At 48.3% G+C, this 24,595-nt stretch overlaps 2 protein-coding genes across 3 annotated transcripts; both read right to left on the bottom strand.

The window, feature by feature from the left end:
- Positions 1 to 27: 27 nt before the first annotated feature.
- Positions 28 to 5,147, bottom strand: LOC105472080 (ribosomal protein L27). Its single transcript, XM_011725027.2, has 5 exons — positions 5,066 to 5,147; positions 4,706 to 4,788; positions 3,137 to 3,306; positions 210 to 320; positions 28 to 121 (listed from the first exon to the last, which is right to left on the bottom strand). The coding sequence occupies exons 2-5, from the start codon at positions 4,784 to 4,786 to the stop codon at positions 73 to 75; spliced, it is 411 nt and encodes a 136-aa protein (XP_011723329.1). The 5' UTR covers positions 4,787 to 4,788; positions 5,066 to 5,147; the 3' UTR covers positions 28 to 72.
- A 151-nt stretch (positions 5,148 to 5,298) lies between these two features.
- Positions 5,299 to 24,249, bottom strand: LOC105472083 (RUN domain containing 1). Of its 2 annotated transcripts, none has more exons than XM_071083187.1 (5): positions 23,740 to 24,249; positions 17,169 to 17,327; positions 14,111 to 14,309; positions 13,236 to 13,355; positions 5,299 to 12,824 (listed from the first exon to the last, which is right to left on the bottom strand). In XM_071083187.1, the coding sequence occupies exons 1-5, from the start codon at positions 24,235 to 24,237 to the stop codon at positions 11,956 to 11,958; spliced, it is 1,845 nt and encodes a 614-aa protein (XP_070939288.1). In that variant the 5' UTR covers positions 24,238 to 24,249; the 3' UTR covers positions 5,299 to 11,955. The 2 variants fall into 2 exon arrangements, with proteins under 2 accessions (XP_070939288.1, XP_070939289.1); XM_071083188.1 differs by having other exon boundaries at positions 5,299 to 12,821.
- Between the last annotated feature and the right edge of the window lie 346 nt (positions 24,250 to 24,595).

Raw genomic sequence — 24,595 nt, 5'->3', positions numbered from 1 at the left:
TCTGGTAATACAAACAACATGCAGACACAGGCTTTCTTTCCTTTTTAATTTTTAATGACCAAAACAAAGCATCTAAAACCGCAGCTTCTGGAAGAACCACTTGTTCTTGCCTGTCTTGTATCTAGAAGGGAAAAAAAGAGAACATCAATGAGGAGAGGAATGGAAATAGTGAAACCATACTCCACCATTCACTACCAAAGCCTACTTACCTCTCTTCAAACTTGACCTTGGCCTCTCGTCGGGCCTTGCGTTTAAGAGCAGGATCTCTGAAGACATCTTTATTGACAACAGTTTTGTCCAAGGGGATATCCACAGAGTACCTGGGGACAAAGGTGGAGAGGCAGGATTAGCCCACATACTGCCAGAAGCCCCCACACAGCCCAAATCTTTGTGGGACACTAGGGAATCAGGGTCTGACTCCTTAGAAGCAACCATCAAAAGTCATATCCTGATGGCATTACCTGGAAATCCACACTTTTAACATTTATTGGATTCAAGCCAATAAAATGTAAAATGTAACGTTTCATTCTCAATTTCCCACTACTACTTTTTTTTTTTTTTTTTGAGACGGAGTCTCGCTCTGTCGCCCAGGCTGGAGTGCAGTGGCTAGATCTCAGCTCACTGCAAGCTCCGCCTCCCGGGTTTACGCCATTCTCCTGCCTCAGCCTCCCGAGTAGCTGGGACTACAGGTGCCCGCCACCTCGCCCGGCTAGTTTTTTGTATTTTTTTTAGTAGAGACGAGGTTTCACCGTGTTAACCAGGATGGTCTCGATCTTCTGACCTCGTGATCCGCCCGTCTCGGCCTCCCAAAGTGCTGGGATTACAGGCTTGAGCCACCGCGCCCGGCCTACTTTACTTTTATAGCTAAGAATCATCAAATTAGGCCTTATTGTTTTATTTTTTTTTTGAGACGGAGTCTCACTGTTGCCCAGGCTGGAGTGCAGTGGCGCGATCTCAGCTCACTGCAAGCTCCACCTCCCGGGTTCACGCCATTCTCCTGCCTCAGCCTCCCAAGTAGCTGGGACTACAGGCGCACAACACCACGCCCGGCTAATTTTTTTATTTTTAGTAGAGACGAGGGTGTCACTGTGTTAGCCAGGACAGTCTCGATCTCCTACCTCGTGATCCGCCCGCCTCGGCCTCCCAAAGTGCTGGGATTACAGGCGTGAGCCACCGCGCCCGGCCAAATTAGGCCTTCTTGACTTTCATCATGACAGTCGGCTGACTTTCTATTTGAAACCATTCCTTATCGTTCAAGTTCTGCCAATGCAGTCACTCTCATGACAGCACAAAAACTAGCTGCCTCAACCCCACCACATCCCAGAACCCGAGAAACAGCTCTCTCTGCCCTTTTATTTTTTTGAGATGGAGCGAGCTCTGTCACCCAGGCTGGAGTGCAGTGGTGCAATCTTGGCTCATTGTAGCCTCCACCTCCCAAGCTCGAGTGATTCTCCCACCTCAGCCTCCGGAATAGCTGGGAATCCAGATGCCAGCCAGCATGCCCAGCTAATTGTTGTGTTTTTTAGTAGAGACGAGATTTCGTCATGTTGGCCAGGCTGGTCTCGAACTCCTGACCTCAAGTGATCCACCTGCCTCGGCCTCCGAAAGTGCTGGGACTACAGGCATGAGCCACAGTGCCAACCAAGAGTAAATGTGCAGTACCAGCAGCAAACTTTAAGGTGCATGCTGCTAGGTTCTGGCAATTACTGTTCGGGACTTTCTCAATTCTTGCACCTCTTTTTGAAACGGACTTTTGCTCTGTCACCCAGGTTGGAGTGCAGTGGCATGATCTCGGCTCACTGCAAGCTCCACCTCCTGGGTTCACGTGTTAGCCAGCACAGTCTCTATCTCCTGACCTTGTGATCCACTCGCCTCGGCCTCACACCTCTTTTTGAGAGGGAGCTTCGCTCTCATTGCCCAGGCTGGAGTGCAATGGTGTGATCTTCGCTTACTGCAACCTCCGCCTCCCGGATTCAAGCGATTCTCTGGCCTCAGCCTCCCCAGTAGCTGGGATTACAGGTATGTGCCACCACGGCCGGCTAATTTTGTATTTTTAGTAGAGACGGGGTTTCACCATGTTGTTCAGGCTGGTCTCAAACTCCTGATCTCAGGTGATCCATCTGCCCCGGTCTCCCAAAGTGGTGGGATTATAGCTGTCAGCCATTGTGCCCGGCCTCTCATACTTCTTTTTTTTTGAGACGGAGTCTTGCTGAGTCGCCCAGGCTGGAGTGCAGTGGCCGGATCTCAGCTCACTGCAAGCTCCGCCTCCCAGGTTTACGCCATTCTCCGGCCTCCGCCTCCCAAGTAGCTGGGACTACAGGCGCCCGCCACCTCGCCTGGCTAGGGTTTCATCGTGTTAGCCAGTATGGTCTTGATCTCCCGACCTCGTGGTCCGCCCGTCTCGGCCTCCTGAAGTGCTGGGATTACAGGCTGGAGCCACTGCGCCCAGCCACCTACTTCTTAAAAAACACTTGTACTAGGCCAGGCGCGGTGGCTCACGCCTGTAATCCCAGCACTTTGGGAGGCCGAGGCGAGCGGATCATGAGGTCAGATCGAGATCATCCTGGCTAACACAGTGAAACCCCGTCTCTACTAAAAATACAAAAAATTAGCCGGGCGTGGTGGTGGGCGCCTGTAGTCCCAGCTACTCGGGAGGCTGAGGCAGGAGAATGGCGTGAACCTCGGAGGCGGAGCTTGCAGTCAGCCAAGATCGCACCATTGTACTCCAGCCTGGGCGACAGAGCGAGACTCCCTCTCAAAAAAACACTTGCACTAAGATAGTGTATGTCCCCAGACTAAAGGGCCCAACAGGTAAGTGAAATTAACTGAGGGAGGCTTGCTTTCGCGCATTCACAGAGTTTTTGAAACCTGTAGTATTTATCCTTGAGGGTGGAACAGTGGAAGACGGCAGATCAGACCTCATGGCTGTGTTTACTGTGGATGGAAAACAATCTTTACCTAACACTTAAAAGATGGATCAAAGGTAAAACTGGAAACCATGCCCACTTTATGAGTTGAAGAAGAACAATTTGGAAACGATATTCCTTGCTGGTGCTGGAATGGCTGCAAGGTTTGTCTCCTTATTCAACAGAGCGGGGAAAAGAAATTTTAAAATTCTAGTTCTTGAAATGCTCACCTTGTGGGCATTAGGTGATTGTAGTTATAAACTTTCACAAAAGACTTGATCTTTGACCTCTTGGCGATCTTCTTCTTGCCCATGGCAGCTGTCACTTTGCGGGGGTAGCGGTCAATTCCAGCCACCAGAGCATGGCTGTAGGGGCGATCTGAGGTGCCATCATCAATGTTCTAAATGAATAAGAATTACATTTGTTATTCACTGAGGGCCCATTTAGGCCCTGTGTTAGAGGTAGGGCAGTGTCAAAAAAATATTTCCTCCCTCAGGTCTCCAAGACCCACCATTATAAAGAGAAAAATCACAGAAAGTTATGCGAAATGACCAAAGAGAAACAGAACAGTGTTTATTTCCACTAGGAAGCATCTGGAACGGCTTATTAGAGGTAAGAGATTTAAAAGTAGCAATAGTTAACATTTAAGTACTTGCTATATGCCAAGCACTGCTCACAAGACTTGGTAACTATTCACTTGCTCCACTGCTAGTAAAGCGTACAGCCAAGGCTAAGACACCAGAGCCTCATTCCAGAGCCCAGTCTCAGGAGATGGGAGAGGGGAATCCAGGGGTACTCCAGTGTCCCCACAACAGCAAAACGCAGTGGCGTCTGTGGCCAGAGCCTAGGGAAATTTCTCAAGAAGCTACAAAAACATGGGTAGGAGGAAAACAGTGAGGGGCTACGTGACCTTTTTTTTTTTTTTTTTTCTGAGACGGAGTCTCGCTCTGTCGCCCAGGCTGGAGTGCAGTGGCCAGATCTCAGCTCACTACAAGCTCCACCTCCCGGGTTCACGCCATTCTCCTGCCTCAGCCTCCCGAGTAGCTGGGACTACAGGCGCCCGCCACCTCGCCCGGCTAGTTTTTTGTATTTTTTAGTAGAGACGGGGTTTCACCGTGTTAGCCAGGATGGTCTCGATCTCCTGACCTCGTGATCCGCCCGTCTCGGCCTCCCAAAGTGCTGGGATTACAGGCTTGAGCCACCGCGCCCGGCCTACGTGACCTTTCTAAAAGCGATTTCCTCCTCTACTTACAGATTCCCTGCTGCAGCACTTCAGGTAAATAACAGAACACCTCTAAACCTCAGCAACAGGAGGGAACCCGCTATAGCTGGGGATGATGGCGCGCACCTGTAATCCCAGCTATTGGAAGGCTGAGATGGGAGAATCGCTTGAGCCCAGGAAGTCGAGGCTGCAGTGATCGCGCCACTGCACTCCAACCTGGACAGAGATCCCGTCTCAAAAAAAAAAGAAAAGGAATCCCCTATGATTACTTCAAGGACTGCACATGACAATACCTGAAAGGCAGTGGGAGCGCATAGCAAGTGTGCAATAAATGTCAGCCATTATTGCTATATATTTAAAGCCTCTGGTGGAGAAGGCGTTATGCGTTAGGAGCCCAATTCAGCTCACATTTGCTTCTACTGTGCCTCTTCCTCTCTCAAAAGCTTTCCCACATTCACCCCGACCGTGCTCACTGGCTACTGCCCGAGAAGCGGGCCTTGAATTCCAAGCCTGCCTGCTCCACCGGAGCCAGCCTGGTCCCGGGATGCAAGGACGCAGAGTCCCGCGAGGCTGATACCTTCACGATGACGGCTTTGCGTCCAGAGTAGCGTCCAGCCAGGACAAGCACCACCTTCCCAGGTTTCATGAACTTGCCCATTTCTGCAGAAAGCAAGGAGAAAGGGCCACTTAAAAATCCATAAAGCCAAAGACGCCCAGAGCCGACTCCTGCCAGCAAGCCCAGGTCTTGGTCCGGAACTTCAGACTGTGTTCACTGTCGCCTTGGTCCAGGCCGCCCGCGGGCCCTGCTCGCAGGACAGGATCGGATACGTAGCCGCCAGAGACCTAAGGAAGGAACGCACCCGGCGCCCCCCGGACCCTCGACCCCCAAGCCGCGGATGGCGGCGGATTGAAAGAGTCAACCCAACCTTCCACTCACCGGCAGCAACCACTCAGGCCTACAGCAAAAAGGAAAGAAGAACACTTCCGCTAACCTTTCACCCCGGGGAGGAATGACCTCACTTCCTGTCCCTCGCTTCAGGCTTTGACACGCTACTTGTGTGGTGCTGAGTCTCGAGTTGCGGGCGGAAGAAGCTCATAAGGGGAACGCAGGGCCCGGCAGCTCATGTATTTGAATCAAGCTTTATTAGCAGCTCCAGCAGTAGACAAGAACAAAGGAGAGTCGTCCAGGCGGACTGAAGAGCTGGGAGAGCGTGTGCGCTTTGCGTTCTCTGGACTCAGCAGCTAGGCTTTGTTGTAGTTCCTTTCTCTGGCACTAGGAGGGGGACACAATCTGAAATTTACTTTTTCTCTTGGGAGACACAGGGAAAAAAATAGGGCATTTATTGGTGCCTGTCGGGGGCACGGTTAGCTAAAGAGGGAGGGACAAATATCAGACAAGGGTGGCTGGTCCGATGGTAGTGTGTTATCAGAACTTATCAACGTTAGGGTCACTAAAGTTGGTATACAACCCTCCAGTGCTAAATTTGGTTTAAAAAAAAAACAAGAAGGATATATACCCCCAACAGTTACAGTCTAGTGGTGTCACTGACATTACCAACTAGAATAAGCATGAGGGAGGTAGAGGAGGAGGATGGCAGCTGCTTACCCTGTGCCAGGCCAGGTTAATCTATTTATGCACATCATCCGATTGGGTCATCATAACACTAAGAGATAGGTACTATTATTATCTCCATTCTAGAGTCGAGGAAACTGGCTTAGAGAGATTTGCCCAGTCTATAGTGGGTAAGCAGTGGAGCTGGGGCTCAGCCTCAAGCAATTCAACTCCTGAGCCCATACTGTTTACCATGTCACCCCTGAGCACCGATTCTCTCTCAGGCAAGATGTGAGCACTTTATATAAGCCAGCAGCCTGTTTAATCTGCACAACTCTGCATCTTAGGCATTCTCCTCCCATTTAGACATGAGGAAATTGCAATTCAGAGAGGATAAATTGCCTGTCTGAGGTTAATCCTACTCAGTGGCATAGACAGGATTCAAATCTAGGTCTGAATCTAGGTCTAGTTGGCTCTCAAACTGAATTATACTTCCCATCACTCACCAGAAGAGTGTTTTCAGATGGTACCTTATGTGCTTTCCGAGTTTAAGGGAAAGAGAAACCATCTCACAGTTTTTGCTTATCTGAACCTATAGGATTTGTCTTGGGCAAGACGTGGGAACAATCAGGATTTCATCAGTTCTCTTCTGAAGCTCTCCAGTGATACAATTTTCCCTGTATCCCTCAGGATCCCATTGCAATGGCTTTTGTTTTGTTTTGATTTTTTGAGAGACTGGGTCTCGCTCTGTCCTCCAGGCTGAAGTGTGTAGCACAATCATGGCTCACTGCAGCCTCAACTCCTGGGCTCATGATCCTCCCACCTCAGCCTCCTGAGTAGCTAGGACTTCAGGTGTGGGCCACCATGACCATGTAATTAAAAAAAACAATAACAAAGAACTTTTTCTTGTTTTGGTAGAGATGGGGACTCACTATATTGCCCAGGCTGGTCTCAAAAACTTGTGGGATCAAGTGATCCTCCTACCTGAGCCTCCCAAAGTGTTGGGATCACAGGCAAAGGCACTGTGCCCGGCCCCATTCCAATTTTTTTTTTTTTTCAGACAGAGCCTCACTTTGTCACCCAGGCTGGAGTGCAGTGGCACGATCTCAGCTCACTGCAACCTCCACCTCCCAGGTTCAAGCGATTCTCCTGCCTCAGCCTCCTAAGTAGCTGGAACTATAGGCTCCCACCACCACACCCAGCTAATTTTTATATTTTTTGTAGAGATGGGGTTTCACCATGTTGGCCAGGCTGGTCTTGAACTCCTGGCCTCAAGTGATCCGCTTGCGTCAAACTCCCAAAGTGCTGGGATTACAGGCATGAACCACCACGCCTGGCCTCCAGTAGTTTTTAAAATGTCTTTTTCTTATATATTTCATTTTTTAAAGAGATGAGGTCTTGCTATGTTGCCGGGCTTGAATGCAGTGGCTATTGACAGGTGTGATGTAGCTTCAAACTCCTAGCCTCAAGCGATCCTCCCATTTCAGCTTGCCAAGTAGCTGGGACTAAGCCACCTTACCCTCCAAATCAAATTAGTAACTAAATCCTCTGAATTTTGTCTTGTCTTTTATTTTTGAGATGGAGTCTCACTTTGTCGCCCAGGCTGGAGTGCAGTGGCATGATCTTGGCTCACTGCAACATCAGCCTCCTGAGCTCCAGCAATTCTCCTGCCTCAGCCTCCCAAGTAACTGGGACTACAGGCACATGCCACCATGCCCAGCAATTTTGTATCAGCTAATTTTGCATCTTTAGTAGAGATGGGGTTTCACCATGTTGGCCAGGCTGGTCTCGAACTCCTGACTACCCACCTTGGCCTCCCAAAGTGCTGGGATTACAGGTGTGAGCCACCGTGCCCAGTCGGGATGCTTATTATTATATTACTATTATTATTTTTGAGACAGAGTCTCCCGCTTGCTCCCAGGCTGGAGTGCAGTGGCGCGATCTCGGCTCACTGCAACTTCACCTCCCAGGTTCACACCATTCTCCTGCCTCAGCTTCCCAAGTAGCTGGGACTACAGGCGCCTGCCACCACGCCCAAGTAATTTTTTGTATTTTTTAGTAGAGACAGGGTTTCATGGTGTTAGCCAGGATGGTCTCCATCTGCTGACCTCGTGATCCGCCCACCTCGACCTCCCAAAGTGTTGGGATTACAGGCGTAAGCCACCGTGCCCGGCCCCCGGGATGCTTATTAAGTGTCTCCAACCTTAGAGATGGTAATTCTGGTCTGGAGTGGAGCCATATGATCTATAGATCTTATTTTGAGCAACAGCTTTAAATAACTTTTTCTTGAGAAGTCCTTCACTTTTCTTGAAATCCATTGTTGGCTTATTCAATAGTGTGAACTTTCACTCCTTTCCTTCCTTGCCACCTTTCCTGCAGCATAAATTCCTGACTCCCCCACCCTTCATACCCCCTGGGCTGTTCCTTGTGTCTTTTTCTTCCTCTCCAAGTAGCCAGGCAAAATCCTATTCAAATTCTATCCATCCTTCAAGGTTATTCCAGAATTCTCCCAGGCAGAATTAATCTCTCCTTTCTCTGGGCTCTCTCAGCAATCCAATCTGTACTTACCTTTATTACAGAACATAATCTTAGTTTGGATATGAGTGGTTCTCATCTCAGTGTGCTTCCCAGAGCAGCAGCATCACCATTACCTAGGAACTTATTAGAAACCAAATTCTCACGCCCCACCCCAAAACAACTGAATAAAAAACTCTGGGGATGGGACCCAGCAATTTATATATATTTTGAGATGGAGTCTCGCTCTCACCCAGGCTGGAGCGCAGTGGCACAATCTCGGCTCACTGCAAGCTCTGCCTCCTGGGTTCACGCCATTCTCCTGCCTCAGCCTCCCGAGTAGCTGGGACCACAGGCGCCCGCCACCATGCCCGGCTAATTTTTTGTATTTTTAGTAGAGATGGGGTTTCACTGTGTTAGCCAGGATGGTCTCGATCTCCTGACCTCGTGATCCGCCCACCTCGGCCTCCCAAAGTGCTGGGATTACAGGCGTGAGCCACCGCGCCCGGCCTAGCAATTTATATTTTAACAATTTTTCCAAATCTCCAATTGGTATGGTATCTCCTTTGCTCGATTGTGTTTGTTGAGGGCACGGGGTAGGTTTACTTACCTGTTTCTTTAGCATCTAGCCTGGGCAGGCAGTTGCTAAGTGATCAATAGTGAATGAATGATTGGAGAGCACCTTAAACAGCTTTAACAATACTTCGCAGATCATACTTGTACAACACACCCTACACTTCCCCTGCATACACATCCATGGCTCTTTACCCTTCCATTCTTGCGTATCCTTGGATATGGGTGGACTGGCCTGTCTCTCCTCCCTTGTCCTGTCTCACCCTAAACCAAGGACAGAGCTCTGTTCCCAGTAATGACAGATGATATCAGAACTTAGCAGATATCTGACTGCAGGGATGCTGATGGAATTGTTGGAATTGTCTCAGTTGATACACACATTTAGGTTTCAAGAACTTGGACATCAAAGTCATGGCTGCCTGCCTGTCTCCCTGCAGTATAGTCCTTTCGGAGCTGAAATTTCTGGCAATTGTGTGGAAAATACCTTCTCCTGCCCATAGTGAGGGTAGGAATGAAGGTGGCGGATAAAGGAGAAAGAGGAACCAAAATCTAGAAACATGATACAATGAAGTAACAAGATAGACTATGGGCTTTGGATTCAGGAAACTTGACTCCAAATCTCAGGAATTCCATCATCATGTAAATGGGGACAGAATATTTAACCTCTCTGCAGTTCAGTTTCCTCAGCTGTAAAGTGAGGATAATACTGTCCCACCTTGTAAGTAGTGAGAATTAAATTAGAATGAGACAAATGAAAATGCTTCCTGTAATGCTAGCATAAGGCCTTAATACAAGTTTTGTTTTTGTATTTGAAAAAGGCAATACTGAGGTGATCGCTGGGCTATGCCATATGGCTATACCAGTTACCACCCACCCTAACTGATATCCAGACAAGTGGATTTAAAAGTGCCAATCCTGGCCAGGTGCGGTGGCTCACACCTATAATCCCAGCACTTTGGGAGGCCAAGGTAGGTGGATCACCTGAGACCAGGAGTTCAAGACCAGACTGACAAATGTGGTGAAACCCCATCTCTATTAAAAATACAAAAGTTTGGGCCAGGCACAGTGGCTCATGCCTGTAATCCCAGTACTTTGGGAGGCTGAGGCGGGTGGATCACGAGGTCAGGGGTTCAAGACCAGCCTGACCAACATGGTGAAACCCCATCTCTACTAAAAATACAAAAATTAGCTGGGCGTGGTGGCGGGTGCCTGCAATCCCAGCTACTCAGGAGGCTGAGGCAGGAGAATTGCTTGAACCCGGGAGGCGGAGGTTGCAGTGAGCTGAGACTGCGCCATCACACTCCAGCCTGGGGGACGGTGTGAGACTCCGTCTCAAAAAAAAAACAAAAAAACAAAAAACAAAAATTAGTCGGGCATGGTGGTGTGCGCCTGTAATCCCAGCTACTCAGAAGGCTGAGGGAGGAGAATTGCTTGAACTCAGGAGGCAGAGGTTGCAGTAAGCTGAGATCGCGCCATTGCACTCCAGCCTGGACAACAGAGCGAGGCTCTGTCTCAAAACAAAAACAAAAACAAAAACAAAAACAGTGCCAATTCCAAAAGCAGCATGTGTGACATCTGTTGTGGGGAGGGACTATGGGCGTGGGCAGGAGGGGATGGTCATGCCAAGGGGACTTTTTAGTGAACTTTTTCAGGGAAAAAACCCCTACTACCACCACCAAAGGTGAGATGATCCATCGCAGAGGATAGAGGATATAGGCAGCTTTAAAAAAAATATTGATCTGGATCAGATGGGCTGATAAGGCCCAAACACTTACAAACCAAAGCTGCAGGTCTCTAAGGTCTTCAGAGAAGCTACAGGAAATACTACGATTTCATTAGCATCCACATAGGTATCATTTTCCACAACATTTTACAATTCTCTTGTTTCACAGGGAAGGTGTACTAATTATAATGAAGTATCAATAATGTATCTTAAATAAGTAACATGTTGCTGGAAAAAATTTAAGTTAAAATGCACTACATAATAGTGCAGAAACAAAGTGCAGGTGGCAATTTTAAGACATGAAAACAATGCTGAATTAGTAGTGTCTGGAGTGATCCATTTTGCCCATCTTTGGCCAGTCCTAGAGCAGCACTCACCACAAGCTGCATGACAAATGTGAACTAATGAGGCTAAAATACTGAAGACCAAATAGAACCACTCTAGAGTCTATTTCACAATGAGATACTCCTCCCCCTGTTCTGGAAACAGTGATCTGCTGTAGTTCCTATCCTCCTGTGGCACCTATCTCCGCTGCAGTACCTATAGCCAGATGTCCTCCATCATCCAGCCTCCAGGACAAGTGGTGCCCAGTGAGTCACAACCTGAGGAACAGCTGCTGGTTACCGATTTGTATTCCTGTACATACTCGACTTGGGTAGCCAGGATTTTCTCATTTGTCTTGAATATATTTACTTCTAAAGACTGTGTTAGTCTTGTTGGGAGGTGAGCAGAGGAATGTTTACTTGCTAAAGAACATAATAACGAACACGGTTCTCACCCCTCATAAACAGAAAGCCCATTGTCTGTGCCGTGAGGACTACCTTGTCAGGAAGATTTTACTTCTTACCTCTACAAGAAAAAAGGCTCGTATTAAAATCAACCTATGGTCACCACCCTTAGAAATGTTGTTTCAGATATTCCTATTCCTAGTCTTAGAGGCAGAAATGGAATATACAGTCTCCTCTGACCTTGGGGTCAGGAAGAAAAGGAAATCTATTCATAAAAGGAACTTAAATTCTGGCCTTGGCCTCTCAAACCTGCTTCAAGTGAAAGAAGATAGCTCAACTAACAGGAGCCTCAAGTTGAATGTCTTCTTTTTTTTGAGATGGAGTCTCCCTGTGTTGCCCAGACAGAGTGCAGTGGCATAATCTCGGCTCACTGCAACCCCCACCTCCTGGGCTCAAGCGACTCTCCAGTCTTAGCCTCCTGAGTAGCTGGGATTACAGGCGTGAGCCACCGCGCCCGGTCTGGTAGAACCTTCTTACCAAGAGGGTCTCTCCAGCACATCTTTCCGAGATGCTAAGTTGGTGGGGAAAACAGACTTTGCACTCATTTGGCCAACTGCCTGAGCAGGGTCTGGCAAAAAAGCCTTTAACCCCACCTTTGATTCCTTGCTCCTATGCTGGAAGACTAACACATCTATCTCTACTGAGCAAGGAGCTTGTCTGGGGTTAGGGCACTCTTATCAAAAGGCATCTTTGATGTTTTTGAGCTGGCGCACAGCCAGATCTACAGGGAGGCTAAACTTGAGGCTGCTGAGGCGACTGAGCAGGTTGAGGGCGCTCTCAAAGCCTGTGTGTGCCATGTAGCTCCAGGGCTGGTAGTGAGGCTCGATGAGTGACCCAGACTTGCAGATGAGGTTCACCCAGGACACCAGACGCTGCTCATTCAGTGCCATGCACACCAAGGCCTTCAATTCTGAGTCTGCACTGCGCTTAAAAGGGTCGTGCTCTGTCAGCACCATGTGGATGGCTGTCAGCAGGCTCTGTTTGGGGGTCACAACAGTGCCTCCCGTAACAGGAAGGGCAAAGGACTGGGAGAGCTTCCGGGCTGGGGATTCCACGTAAGCACGGCCGTTCTTAGCATGGTAGTACTTTACAAAGAGCTCCCAGGGGTGCATGGCCTCAGGGGCCGAGGAGAAGGCTGGCAGCAAACAAGCAATAGGAGCCATAACAAGACTCATCCCTGGGGAGGAGGCATACAGTCCATGGGCCAGCAGGTCCCTTACAGCCACCGTCAGCTCCTTCCGCACAGCCATAGTCAGCTCATCCTTGCCTCCCAGAGAGAGGTCCTGGAGGTTGGCAGAGGTGATGACATGGTCGTGTGGCTGCTGCCTCAAGGCTAGCTGCTTCACTCTGTCCACTGACACCTCCAGCCTCTTTAGCAAGGGAGAGTAGTCTCGGTCAGCCTGGCCCCTCTGCCACAGGGTTGGAGGGATCTGGCCTGTGGCACAACCAAATTGGCTAACAGCAAAGATCTGGAGCACTGCCAGCGCTCGCCTCATCAGGTGCAGCCCTGTCTCCCGGACTTTCTTCACATCCTCCGCCTTTGCTGCTTAGAAAAGACAATGGTTCATTAGTGAGAGGCCATGATGGCACGGAGCTACATTCAACAAATCTCAGGCTGAGATCAGTCTGAGCCACATGCTGGGTCTCACATGAAGGCAAGAGCCACCCAGGATGTAGCTGGGCCTCCTTTTTTTGGTTAATAATAACTGTATTGAGATATAATTCACATACCATATGATTCACCCATTTAAGGTGTTTAATTCAGTGGTTTTTAGTATATTCAGAATTGTATAACTGTCACTGCAATCGATTTTAGAATATTTCATCCTCCCCAAAAGCAATTCCATACCATCATCATTTCTCATTTCCCTCTTCTCCTCAGCATACCCAAGCCCTAGGCAACCACTCATCTACTTTCTGTCTCTAGAGATTTGCCTGTTCTGGAAATTACACTTACTTCTGCTGTCTCCTGGAGGCGGTCTGCTGCTGCCTGTTCTGCTGCAGCCATTTCCTGTCTTCCCACGGGCCTTGCACTCACAGTGTCCACCACCTGTCTGCAAGGGGCTTCCCACTTCATCTGGAATCAGAAATTATAGGAGAGACACTTATTTAGCTCTTTATGGCAGATCTTTAAAGGAAAAATAATACTTAACGGTGCCTATTACAAACAAGAATTTCACAAAATCTTGTCCTATTTAATTGTGTAAAATGAGGACTGGCATACAGTAGTTGGCTCAATAAATATTTGCTAAGTGAATGAACCATGAATCATTTTATGGATGAGAAGAGTAAGACTAAAGAGGTTAGTAACATGCTCAACGACATAAAACCAATGAGTAGGAGAGCGGAGCTTTTAACTATCTGATTCTGAAACCCATGCTCTTTCTACGCTGCCAATGCTGTTTCCCCTACTAAGCCATCAAGCCTCTTAAACAGTACATCAAGAATTGGCACCTTTTGGCCGGGCGTGGTGGCTCATGCCTGTAGTCCCGGTACTTTGGGAGGCTGAGGTGGGCGGATCACTTGAGGTCGGGAGTACGAGACCAGCCTGGCCAACAGTCTCTACTCTCTTTAGTAGAGACTGAAACCCCGTCTCTACTAAAAATACAAAAATTAGCCAGGCGTGGTGGCGGGAGCCTGTAATCCAAGCTACTCGGGAGACTGAGGCGGGAGAATCGCTTGAATCTGGGAGGCGGAGGTTGCTGTGAGCCAAGATTGCGCCACTGCACTCCAGCCAGGGGAACAGAGCGAAACGTTGTCTCCAAAAAAAAAAAAACCCAGAATTGTTACCTTTTTACTAGTACTCAGAATATAATTATTATGACATCTAACCTTGGATGAAGTTGATGAACATCTCGAGGTCTCGGATCTGAGTTTTTAGTTGCTCAACCAACTGTTCTTTGACTCGGGCTGGGTTGACGATCTGAGCCACTGCTGCATCTACGCGCTGACGAAGCTCTTCAGTGGACAGGGAACTGATGTCCTCATTCAGATTCATGTCCAGTTTCTTTATTAACTCATCTATGATCACCTATCAAGATCACAGGCAATGAGCACACCCTTTGGAAATTTTTAGGGAGAGGGTTAGGGAGGAGAATCTAAATATGTCTTCTGTCCTTAAATGGAAGTAAAAAAACAGACCTCTAAATTTGTGAAAGAAAATGACTTAACTACTGATTGATCAAGGTGAGGACACAGACTCTCTACTTTTAAAGTAAAAAGGGCCGGGCGCGGTGGCTCAAGCCTGTAATCCCAGCACTTTGGGAGGCCGAGACGAGCGGATCACGAGGTCAGGAGATCGAGACCATCCTGGCTAACACAGTGAAACCCCGTCTCTACTAAAAAATACAAAAAACTAGCCAGGCGAGGTGGCGGGCGCCTGTAGTCCCAGCTACTCGGGAGGCTGAGGCAGGAGAATGGCGTAAACCCGGGAGGCGGAGCTTGCAGTGAGCTGAGATCCGGCCACTGCACTCCAGCCTGGGCGACAGAGCGAGACTCCGTCTCAAAAAAAAAAAAAAAAAAAAGTAAAAAGAACCCTTAGTTCTCTGATAAAAATGAATCCTCCCACTCACAGTAAATTTCTACCAGGCTAGTCAGATTTCACTCAGAAGAACAACAGTATGAAAAATCCAAAGTGGCTGATGATCCAACAAGCCTTATACTTAGTTGCTCTAAAGGCTTCATTCAAGGAGAATATACACTGATTTTTAAGAGACAGGGTCTTGCTCAGTCACCCACGCTAGGGTCCAGTAATGTGATCATAGCTCATTGTAACCTCAAACTCCTGCGCTCAAGCAATCCTTCTGCCTTGGTCTCCCCCATAGGTGGGACTATAGACACACGCTACCACCTGGTTAATCTTTCAATTTTTCGTAGAGACGGGGTCTTGTTATGTTGCCCAGGCTGGCCTCAAATTTCTGGCCTCAAGAGATCCTCCCACCTCAGCCTCCCAAAGTGCTGGGATTATAGGCATGAGCCACCGCACCCAGCCGATTTTTCTTACTTTTATTCATTTATTTATTTTGAGATGGAGTCTCTCTCTGTCACCCAGGCTACAGTGCAGTGGTGCAATCTCGGCTCACTGCCAGCTCCACATCCCGGGTTCACGCCATTCTCCTGCCTCAGCCTCCCGAGTAGCTGGGACTATAGGTGCCCGCCACTACTCCCAGCTAATTTTTTGTATTTTAAGTAGAGACGGGGATTCACCATGTTGGCCAGGATGGTCTTGATGTCCTGACCTTGTGATATGCCTGCCTCGGCCTCCCAAAGTGCTGGGATTACAGGCGTAAGCCACTGTGCCTGGCCAATTTTTCTTAATTTCTAATCCTTCTTATCCCTTCTTGCCCTACTGTAGGCAACTAAAGAAAAATCTCTATAAAATATCAAGGTGCAAAATACCCTAGTGACATTATTAGGAACAATTTAAAATTCTGATAATAGGTTGGGTGCAGTGGCTCACACCTGTAATCCCAGCACTTTGGGAGGCCAAAGCGGGTGGATCATTTGAGGTCAGGAGCTCAAGACCATCCTGGCCAACATGGTGAAATCCCATCTCTACTAAAAATACAAAAGTTAGCCGGCCATGGTGGCAGGCGCCTATAATCTCAGCTACTCGGGAGGCTGAGGCAGGAGAATCGTTTGAACCCTGGAGGCGGAGGTTGCAGTAAGCCAAGATCATGCCACTATACTACATCCTAGGTGACAAACTGAGACTTTGTCTCAAAAAAAAAAAAAAAAATCTGACAACATAAACTCCGGACCAGCCAGAAAAACAGCCACAGCACAGGGGTAGAGAAACATGCAGGGGAGGTTGTAACTGTATCTCCACCAGCAGATTTACCTGTCTACCCAGGTCTTACATAAATAAATACAGTATTAAAACCAGTCTGGATTCCTGGCATGTTTATCAAAAGGTGGTCAGTAGTAGGAGAAAGCTAGATTACGGCCAGGCACGGTGGCTCATGCCTGTAATCCCAGCACTTTGGGAGGCCAAGGTGGGCAGATCACCTGAGGTTGGGAGTTCGAGACCATCCTGACCAACATGGAGAAATCCCATCTCTACTAAAATTACAAAATTAGCCCAGCATGGTGGCGCATGCCTATAATCCCAGCTACTTGGGAGGCTGAGGCAGGAGAATTGCTTGAACCTGGGAGGCGGAGGTTGTGGTGAGCTGAGATGGCGCCATTGCAATTCAGCCTGGGCAACAAGAGTGAAACTCCATCTCAAAAAAAAAAACAAAAAAAAAACACCACAAAACAAAAAAGCTAGATTACATTGTATAATGGGCCCAAGTAGAATTTTTTAAGTGATCAAATGAAATTATTGTCATATTCTTATTTCTTTTTTTGAGACAGAGTCTTGCTCTGTCGCCCGGGCTGGAATGCAGTGGCCGGATCTCAGCTCACTGCAAGCTCCGCCTCCCGGGTTTACACCATTCTCCTGCCTCAGCCTCTGGAGTAGCTGGGACTACAGGCGCCCACCACCTCGCCCGGCTAGTTTTTTGTATTTTTAGTAGAGACGGGGTTTCACCGTGTTAGCCAGGATGGTCTCGATCTCCTGACCTCGTGATCCGCTCGTCTCGGCCTCCCAAAGTGCTGGGATTACAGGCTTGAGCCACCGCGCCCGGCCATATTCTTATTTCTATTATTAATTACAACCACCAAAAAGAAAGAGCTCAATTATTACATTACAAAACTTTGGAACCTGTGTTTTCCATGTATGAGCAACGAATGGTTCCTTATAGTAGTAAAATTTCCCTTTGATTTGGGCCAGCAGAGGGATTCTCAGTAAGGCCAAAGGAGAACTGAGCTGAGAGATGATGCCCTGTGAATGCCGGAAGGGACAAGTTAACCTTGGGCAGTGGTGGAGGTGCCTCTGGGGTCTGCTCACCCGCTGTCTTTCCAACACCACAGACTGTGGCAGCGAGTCGTAACTGCCCTCTTGATAGGCAAATGTTTCCAGGTCATCTAGCTGGGTCTTGAGCTGCAGTATCAGTTCTTTCTGCTTCTCCCTTTGGGTTTCCAGACGCTCTTGTTTTTCCTGCTCACTCTAAGGCAAGAAAACAATTGGGTCTATTATGCAGGAAAAGGAAAACTCAGGGCACATTAACAATCTGCTCGAGCCAGTCATAACCAATAAAATATAAGATGTTTCCAATAACCCAAATGAAATACACAATTCATATGATAGATTCAAAAGTAAGAATAATTATTTCATCCTAGGCAATTTGTTAAATGGGTGTTTTCTTTAAGAAACTATCTGTCCCTCATTGGAAACAGGATATGAATACAATGAGGCTTTTTGTTAAGACTGCCTTTTTTCCCTCCAAAGGTCTAGTTAGGGTAGAGACAACCTATCTCAGCTAAGATACCCTTCTAGGAATTAAGACATGCCATGCTCCACAGTCAGTTACCATAACACAACTCCTGATTACTCTGTGCAGCCAAATTTTGCAAAAGAATCTGGGGTAAGGGTGTGGAGAGAGGCTTTAAAACTCATAACCAGCTTTCCTAAGGTTCACCAAAGTCCCTTTGATGTACGATAGACCACTTCTGCAAAATCAAAAGAATCAAATGCACCAGGAGTGGTGTCTCACGCCTGTAATCGCAGCACTTTGGGAGGCCAAGGCAAAAGGATCACTTGAGCCCAGGAGTTCAAGACCACCCTGGGCAACATAGTGAGACTTCATCTCCACAAAAAAAATTTTAAAAATTAGCTGGGCATGGTGGTGCATGCCAATAGTCCCAGCTACTTGAGTGACTGAGGTGGGAGGATTGTTTAAGCCCAAGAGGTCAAGGTTTCGCAAGACCCTGTCTCGAAGAAAAAAAAAATTAGCCAGGCGTGGTGGCATGGTGGTCCCAGTTACACAAGAGGCTGGGACAAGATGATCGCTTGAGTCTAGGAGGTTGAGGCTGCAGTGAGCTTTGTTTTCACCACTACACTCCAGCCTGGGCAATAGGGTGAGACTCTGTCTCAAAAAAACAAAAACAAAAACAAAAGAGTAAAAGGCAAGTGCCTAAGGCAATGAAAAAAATCCAAAAGCCACATAATGGGGATGGGAAGGTAACAATGTTGTTTAAAAAAAGTATCTGTGGCCGGGCGCGGTGGCTCAAGCCTGTAATCCCAGCACTTTGGGAGGCCGAGACGGGTGGATCACGAGGTCAGGAGATCGAGACCATCCTGGCTAACACGGTGAAACCCTGTCTCTACTAAAAATACAAAAAAAAAACTAGCCGGGCGAGGTGGCGGGCGCCTGTAGTCCCAGCTACTCGGGAGGCTGAGGCAGGAGAATGGCGTGAACCCGGGAGGCGGAGCTTGCAGTGAGCTGAGATCCGGCCACTGCACTTCAGCCTGGGCGACAGAGCGAGACTCCGTCTCAAAAAAAAAAAAAAAAAAAGTATCTGTAAGTTTCGCTGACTAGTGACTCCTTATTTTAACTGTTGGCCACCAGTAGTTTCTGTATTTCAATTAATAAAAATGCTTCAGGGTAGTAAAGTCTTGTCAACTTATTCTCAAACACTGATTCTTCCTTGTCTTTCTTGAGTCTCAAAAACAAAAAGCAAAACTAGCAAATCATTTGTAGGGGTAAGGCTGAGTCTTAAATTAGAAGTCTACAGGGTATTACATTTAACCTTAAAATGGTACTTACCAAGCCCTCAAGAAGTAAGTAATGAGAGAGAAGAAATGAAAAAAAAAAAAAAGAAAAAGAAAACACCAAATTAACTTTTTAAGTATTTAAAATGCAATCCTCTTGCTTTAGCTTCGCTCAACATGAAAGCAAGCCTTTTCTCAGGACAGTCTCTGTGATCCTTTCAGAGTACAGTTGCATATTGTTAGAACCCTGTCCCCCTTCCCCATTTGGTGAAGGCCTAGTTCTCCTTTAAGAGGTTTCCCGATTTCCCCAGGCGTAACTAAACGTTTCCTCTAGAGTTTGTACACACTTCTAGTCTAGCTCATATCATATTATTTGTTTAGGATTCCATCTCTTCTAGTCTATGAACTCCTCAAGGACAAAAGTTTTGACTTTGAACCACAAATGCCAGGCACAGTGTCTGGCACAAGATAAGCTTTCAACATGCATTTGTTGTATGTCACCGAACTGAATTAAGGAAAGTATGGCCGAACGCAGTGGCTCATGCCTGTAATCCCAGCACTTTGGGAGGCCAAAGCAGGCAGATCACCTGAGGTCAGGAGTTCGAGACCAGCCTGGCCAACATGGTGAAATCCCGTCTCTACAAAAACTAGCCCAGTGTGGTGGCACGTGCCTGTAATCCCAGCTATTTGGGAGGCTGAGGCAGGAGAATGGCTTGAACCTGGGGGGCGGAGGTTGGAAGGAGCCGAGACCATGCCATTGCACTTCAGCCTGGGTGTCACAGCAAGACTCTGTGTCCAAAAAAAAAAAAAAAAGTTAAAGAAAAGAATGACAAATTCCAAATAACGACCTCTGAGTGGAGAAAGTTGTCTAACCAGCCCAAGGAGAAAGAACTAGGGAAAAGTCTTTGTTTTTGTTCTCACTGTTTCCCAACTTTATGATGTCAGGGAAGAAAGAAATCAGCCATAAATTCTAATTACATTTTCATGACCAAGTCTGTTGAACTCTGTCACTTGCCATGGTAGCTACAGTATGCTATTTGCTGGAGTGTGGGCAAACAAGAGAAAACAATGAGCTCTGGTGCAAGGCAGGAAATAACATACATCATTTCCAGTATGAAGTAAGATAAGAGAAAATATTGGTTTAAAATATCTGGGGTCAAGGTGGGTGGATCACTTGAGGTCAGGAGTTCGAGACCAGCCTGGCCAACATGGCAAAACCCTGTCTCTACACAAAATACAAAATTTTGCTAGGGATAGTGGCACATGCCTGCAGTCCCAGCTACTAGGGAGGCTGAGGCAGGAGAATAGCTTGAACCTATGAGGTAGAGGTTGTAGTGAACTGAGATGTGCTGCTGTACTCCAGCCTGGGTGACAGAGTCAGACTCTGTCTTAAAAAAAAAAAAAAAATTGGGGGGCCAGGTGTAGTGGCCAGCCTAGGCAACATAGGGAGATCCCCATCTCTACAAAAAAAAATTTTTTTTTTAATTAGCCAGTCATGGTAGTGTGCGCCTGTGGTCCCAGCTATTTGGGAGGCTGAGCTGGGAGGATGGATTGAGCCCAGGAGGTGGAGGATGCAGTGAGCTGTGATCATGCTGCTGCATACCAGCCTGGGCAAAAGAGTGGAAAATAAAAATCTAGGGCCAGGCGCAGCAGCTCATGCCTGTAATCCCAGCACTTCGGGAGGCCAAGTCAGACAGATTATGAGGTCAGGAGTTCGAGGCCAGGAGTTCGAGACCAGCCTGGCCAACATGGCAAAACCCTGTCTCTACTAAAAATACAAAAATTAACCAGGCGTGGTGATGGGTGCCTGTAGTCCCAGCTACTTGGGAGGCTGAGGCAGGAGAATCACTTGAACCCAGGAGGTGGAGGTTGCAGTGAGCCAAGATGGTGCCACTGCACTCCAGCCTGGGTGACAGAGTAAGACTCTGTCTCAAGGAAAAAAAAAATTTGGCTGGGTACAGTGGCTCATGCCTGTAATCCAGCACTTTGGGTGGCCAAGGTGGGTGGCTTGCTTGAGCCCAGGAGTTCAAGACCAGCCTGGGCAATATGGCAAAACCCCATCTCTACAAAAAAATATAAAAAACTAGCGGAGCATGGTGGTGCTCACCTGTGGTCCCAGTTACTCGAGAGGCTGAGGTGGGATGATCTATTGAGCCTGGGAGTCAAGGCTGCAGTGAGCCCTGATCATGCCAGTGCACTCTAGCCTGGGCAACAGAGTGAGACCCTGTCTCAAAAAAAAAAAAAAAAAAAAGAGAGAAAAAAAGGTAAGTGGTAAGAAGTAAATCATTCAGTTCAATGATATCTCCTACTCTGGTCCTACCTGTTCACCTGTCAATGTAAACATACAAGATTACAACTTGTAGGTGAATTAAACACTACTTTTTTTTTTTTTTTTAAGGTGGTACAATGTTTGTTTTTCTTTTTGAGACACAGTCTTGCTCTGTCACTTAGGCTGGAGCATAGTGGTATGATCATAGCTCACAGCAGCCTCCAACTCCTGGGCTCAAGTGATCCTCCTCCAGCCTTTGCCTCCCCAAGTGTTGGGATTACAGTCATGAGCCACTGCACACGGTCTACCTTTTATTTTTTATTTTATTTATTTATTTTTTGAGACAAGAGTTTCACTCTTGTTGCCCAGGCTGGAGTGCCATGGCGCAATCTTGGCTCATGGCAACCTCCGCCTCCCAGGTTCAAGCCATTCTCCTGCCTCTGCCTCCCCAGTAGCTGGGATTACAGAAATGCGCCATCACATCTGGCTAATCTTTTTTTTTTTTTTTTTTTTGTATTTTTAGTAGAGACAGAGTTTCATCATGTTGGTCAGGCTGGTCTCGAACTCCTGACCTAAGGTGATCTGCCCGCCTCAGCCTCCCAAAGTGCTGGGATTACAGGCGTGAGCCACCACGCCCAGCTAGTTTTTAATTTTTATGAGTATATAATATGTGTATATATTTATGGGGTACATGAGATATTGCTACAGGCATGCAATGTGTCATAATCACATCATGGAAAATGGGGTTGGCCTACTGTTCCTGAAGGTGAAAATGAACAGAGTTTCTTATCACGTAGAACCTTTGGTGCTGTCCACTCCTTTCTAGCCCTTAAATCTGGCAGTTTGAGGTGGGTGCTTCTTGCGTAAGGAATTGTAGGTACCTGGTCTCCGACACACATACTCACCAACCGAGAAGGGTGGAACAGTAAACACAGGATTGCACTGGAAACAGTTCAGATTAAAATAAACAGATCATTATCTGCTCGATAAATCTGCTTGGCTAAAACCAATGTAAGTAGGAAGAAAGCCACAAGTAGATTGTAGTTTGAAGAATAAAAAGGTGAAAAGGGACGGGGCATGGTGGCACACGTCTATAATCCCAGCACTTTGGTAGGCCAAGGAAGGCAGATCGTTTGAGCTCAGGAGTTCAAGACCAGCCTGGGCAACGTGGTGAAACCCTGTCTTAACAAAAAATAAAATTAACTGGGTGTGGTGGCACACACCTGTAGTACCAGATACTGGGCGGGCTGAGGCAGAAGGATTGCTTGAGCCCAGGAGGCAGAGGTTGCAGTAAGCCGAAATTGCGCCACTGCACTCTGGCCTAGGTGACAGAGTGAGATCCTGTCTCAAAAATAAACAAACAAATAAATAAAGTGAAAAGGCAGTGTACCTCAATACTTCCAATAAAGTCAGCACTTTGTGCACTTCCAGAGATGCAAAGCTTGTAAGGAAACGTTTACCTGGTGTCTTTTTTTTTTTTTTTTTTTGAGACGGAGTCTCGCTCTGTCGCCCAGGCTGGAGTGCAGTGGCCGGATCTCAGCTCACTGCAAGCTCCGCCTCCCGGGTTTACGCCATTCTCCTGCCTCAGCCTCCCAAGTAGCTGGGACTACAGGCGCTCGCCAACTCACCTGGCTAGTTTTTTGTATTTTTTAGTAGAGACAGGGTTTCACCGTGTTAGACAGGATGGTCTCGATCTCCTGACCTCGTGATCCACCCGTCTCAGCCTCCCAAAGTGCTGGGATTACAGGCTTGAGCCACCGCGCCTGGCCTACCTGGTGTCTTATACATAGTTTCACTACTTCTGGGGTAGGCACACTGAATCGATCTTGTCAGTTACCAGAGGACCTCATTCAGAATACCTAATGATTCAGCAGGATGGAGGAAGAGTTTAAACATTTCAACATTATAGCCTGCACGGTAACGCACGCCTGTAGTCCTGAGACTGAGGTGGGAGGATGGCTTGAGACCAGGAGTTCGAGACCAGCCTGGGCAACATACCAAGACTCCCCCCGTGTCTTAAAAAATTCCAACATAAGGAAATTTATATAATCAAGAGTTGTGTTTATTTCAGTTACTAAGAGACCCTGCTGTTAACCCAAAGTCCCACCCAGAGAAGTGTAAACACTGCCTAGATTTCAGGAAAGCAGGGACAGGGAGTTAACCTAAATTTCCATGGATTCCAACTCACTGTCCTTTCCTTTGCCAATTTTCCCAATCCCCAGAGTCGGGGTCCTCTAGCAGTATAAGTGTTCAAGACTTAGATATGTGAGGTAAAGGTGAGTGGGCGCAGCACTGCTCTTGGCTGCTCTGCTACCCTCTCAACGACTCACTTCGCTCACCGCTCCTCTACCTCTCACGTCATCACGCACCGGCATCTCTCCACATCTTTCGTGCACACCGCTCACCCTCAGTTTCCCAGGCCTCTGTCCTCTTGCCCTTCAGCCGGCCCCGCACTCCAGTCTCCTGGTCTCCGACACACGTACTCACCAACCGAGTCGGGGAGGCTTCTCCCCTCATGCACCATCATCCGGGTCTGGATTGCCACCCACACGACCCCCCTATTCCCATATCCCTCGCGGCCCGGCTCCGACCACTCACCTGGTCCTCGCCCCGCAACCGTGGCCGGTCTCCTGGCAGCCCATCGCCCTCATCGCTGGCGGGGTCGCCAGGCCCTTCGTAACCTAGGACGTGAGGGCAGCCGCGGAAGGCGAAGTCTTCGAGCTCACGCAGAAGGCGCTGCTGCTCCGCCGGCGCCCCGCGCACCACCTGTCGCAGGCGGAACTGCACCTGCGCGAAGTGTGAGGACAGCGCCAGCAGCGCCGAGTCCAGCCGCCGCCGCTCTGCCCGCAGCCGCCGCAGCGTCCGGCCCGGCGAATCCGGCGGGGAGCCCGGTACCGCGCCAGGCTCCTCGGCCGCCGTCTCTTCGAAAAACGCAGTTGCTCCAGGCCCGGCCTCCGCCACCGCCCCCACCGGGGCCCAGCGCACCGCCTCGCAGGGTGGCAGCGGCTCCTCTTCCTCCTCCTCTTCGTTTTTCGCTTTTGGCCCAACAGCCGCCACCACCGTTACCGGCTCTGCAGCCGCTTCGACAGCCGCCATCTTCCCGGAAACCCCGCAGCACGTCAGCCGCGCCCCCCCTGCTGCTATGGCAACGGCGTGTTGGCCTGAACCCCAGAGGAGTGGTGGGCGGAGCCTGAAGTTCCGAAGTCCCCGAGGGTGCCCTTTCCCAGGGGATTTAATTCAGGACAATAATGTTTTATTGAGCACCTATTGTGAATCAGACACTGAGCACACAGCTTTGGAGAAACAGGTGAATGATACCGGGGAAAAGTCATTCCCTGCGTGTAGCGTCTAGGGCAGCCTTTGCCCTGGTTCCAGCAGATGGATTGTCTATTCCTAGTCTGTGCGTTTCTGAAGACCCCAGGGTGAAGGGCTGCAAGGATTAAGCTCTCCCAGA

This window comes from Macaca nemestrina, chromosome 17 (genome assembly GCF_043159975.1).
Source record: "Macaca nemestrina isolate mMacNem1 chromosome 17, mMacNem.hap1, whole genome shotgun sequence".
In the NCBI taxonomy this organism is placed as follows: Eukaryota; Metazoa; Chordata; class Mammalia; order Primates; family Cercopithecidae; genus Macaca; species Macaca nemestrina.
This window is presented reverse-complemented; position numbering and strand designations above follow the sequence as displayed.

Bases quoted from the DNA above. Each gene is read 5' to 3' on its own strand.
- LOC105472080 (XM_011725027.2), bottom strand. From the start codon at position 4,786: ATGGGCAAGTTCATGAAACCTGGGAAGGTGGTGCTTGTCCTGGCTGGA. The intron at 3,307-4,705 runs GTATCAGCCTCG...TTATTCATTTAG, and splicing joins GCAAAGCCGTCATCGTGAAG to AACATTGATGATGGCACCTC. The intron at 122-209 runs GTAAGTAGGCTT...TTTCCCTTCTAG, and splicing joins AAGGTCAAGTTTGAAGAGAG to ATACAAGACAGGCAAGAACA.
- LOC105472083 (XM_071083187.1), bottom strand. From the start codon at position 24,237: ATGGCGGCTGTCGAAGCGGCTGCAGAGCCGGTAACGGTGGTGGCGGCT. The intron at 14,310-17,168 runs GTGAGCAGACCC...TGATCTTGATAG, and splicing joins TGGTGTTGGAAAGACAGCGG to GTGATCATAGATGAGTTAAT. The intron at 12,825-13,235 runs GTAAGTGTAATT...GTCTTTTCTAAG, and splicing joins GCCTCCAGGAGACAGCAGAA to CAGCAAAGGCGGAGGATGTG.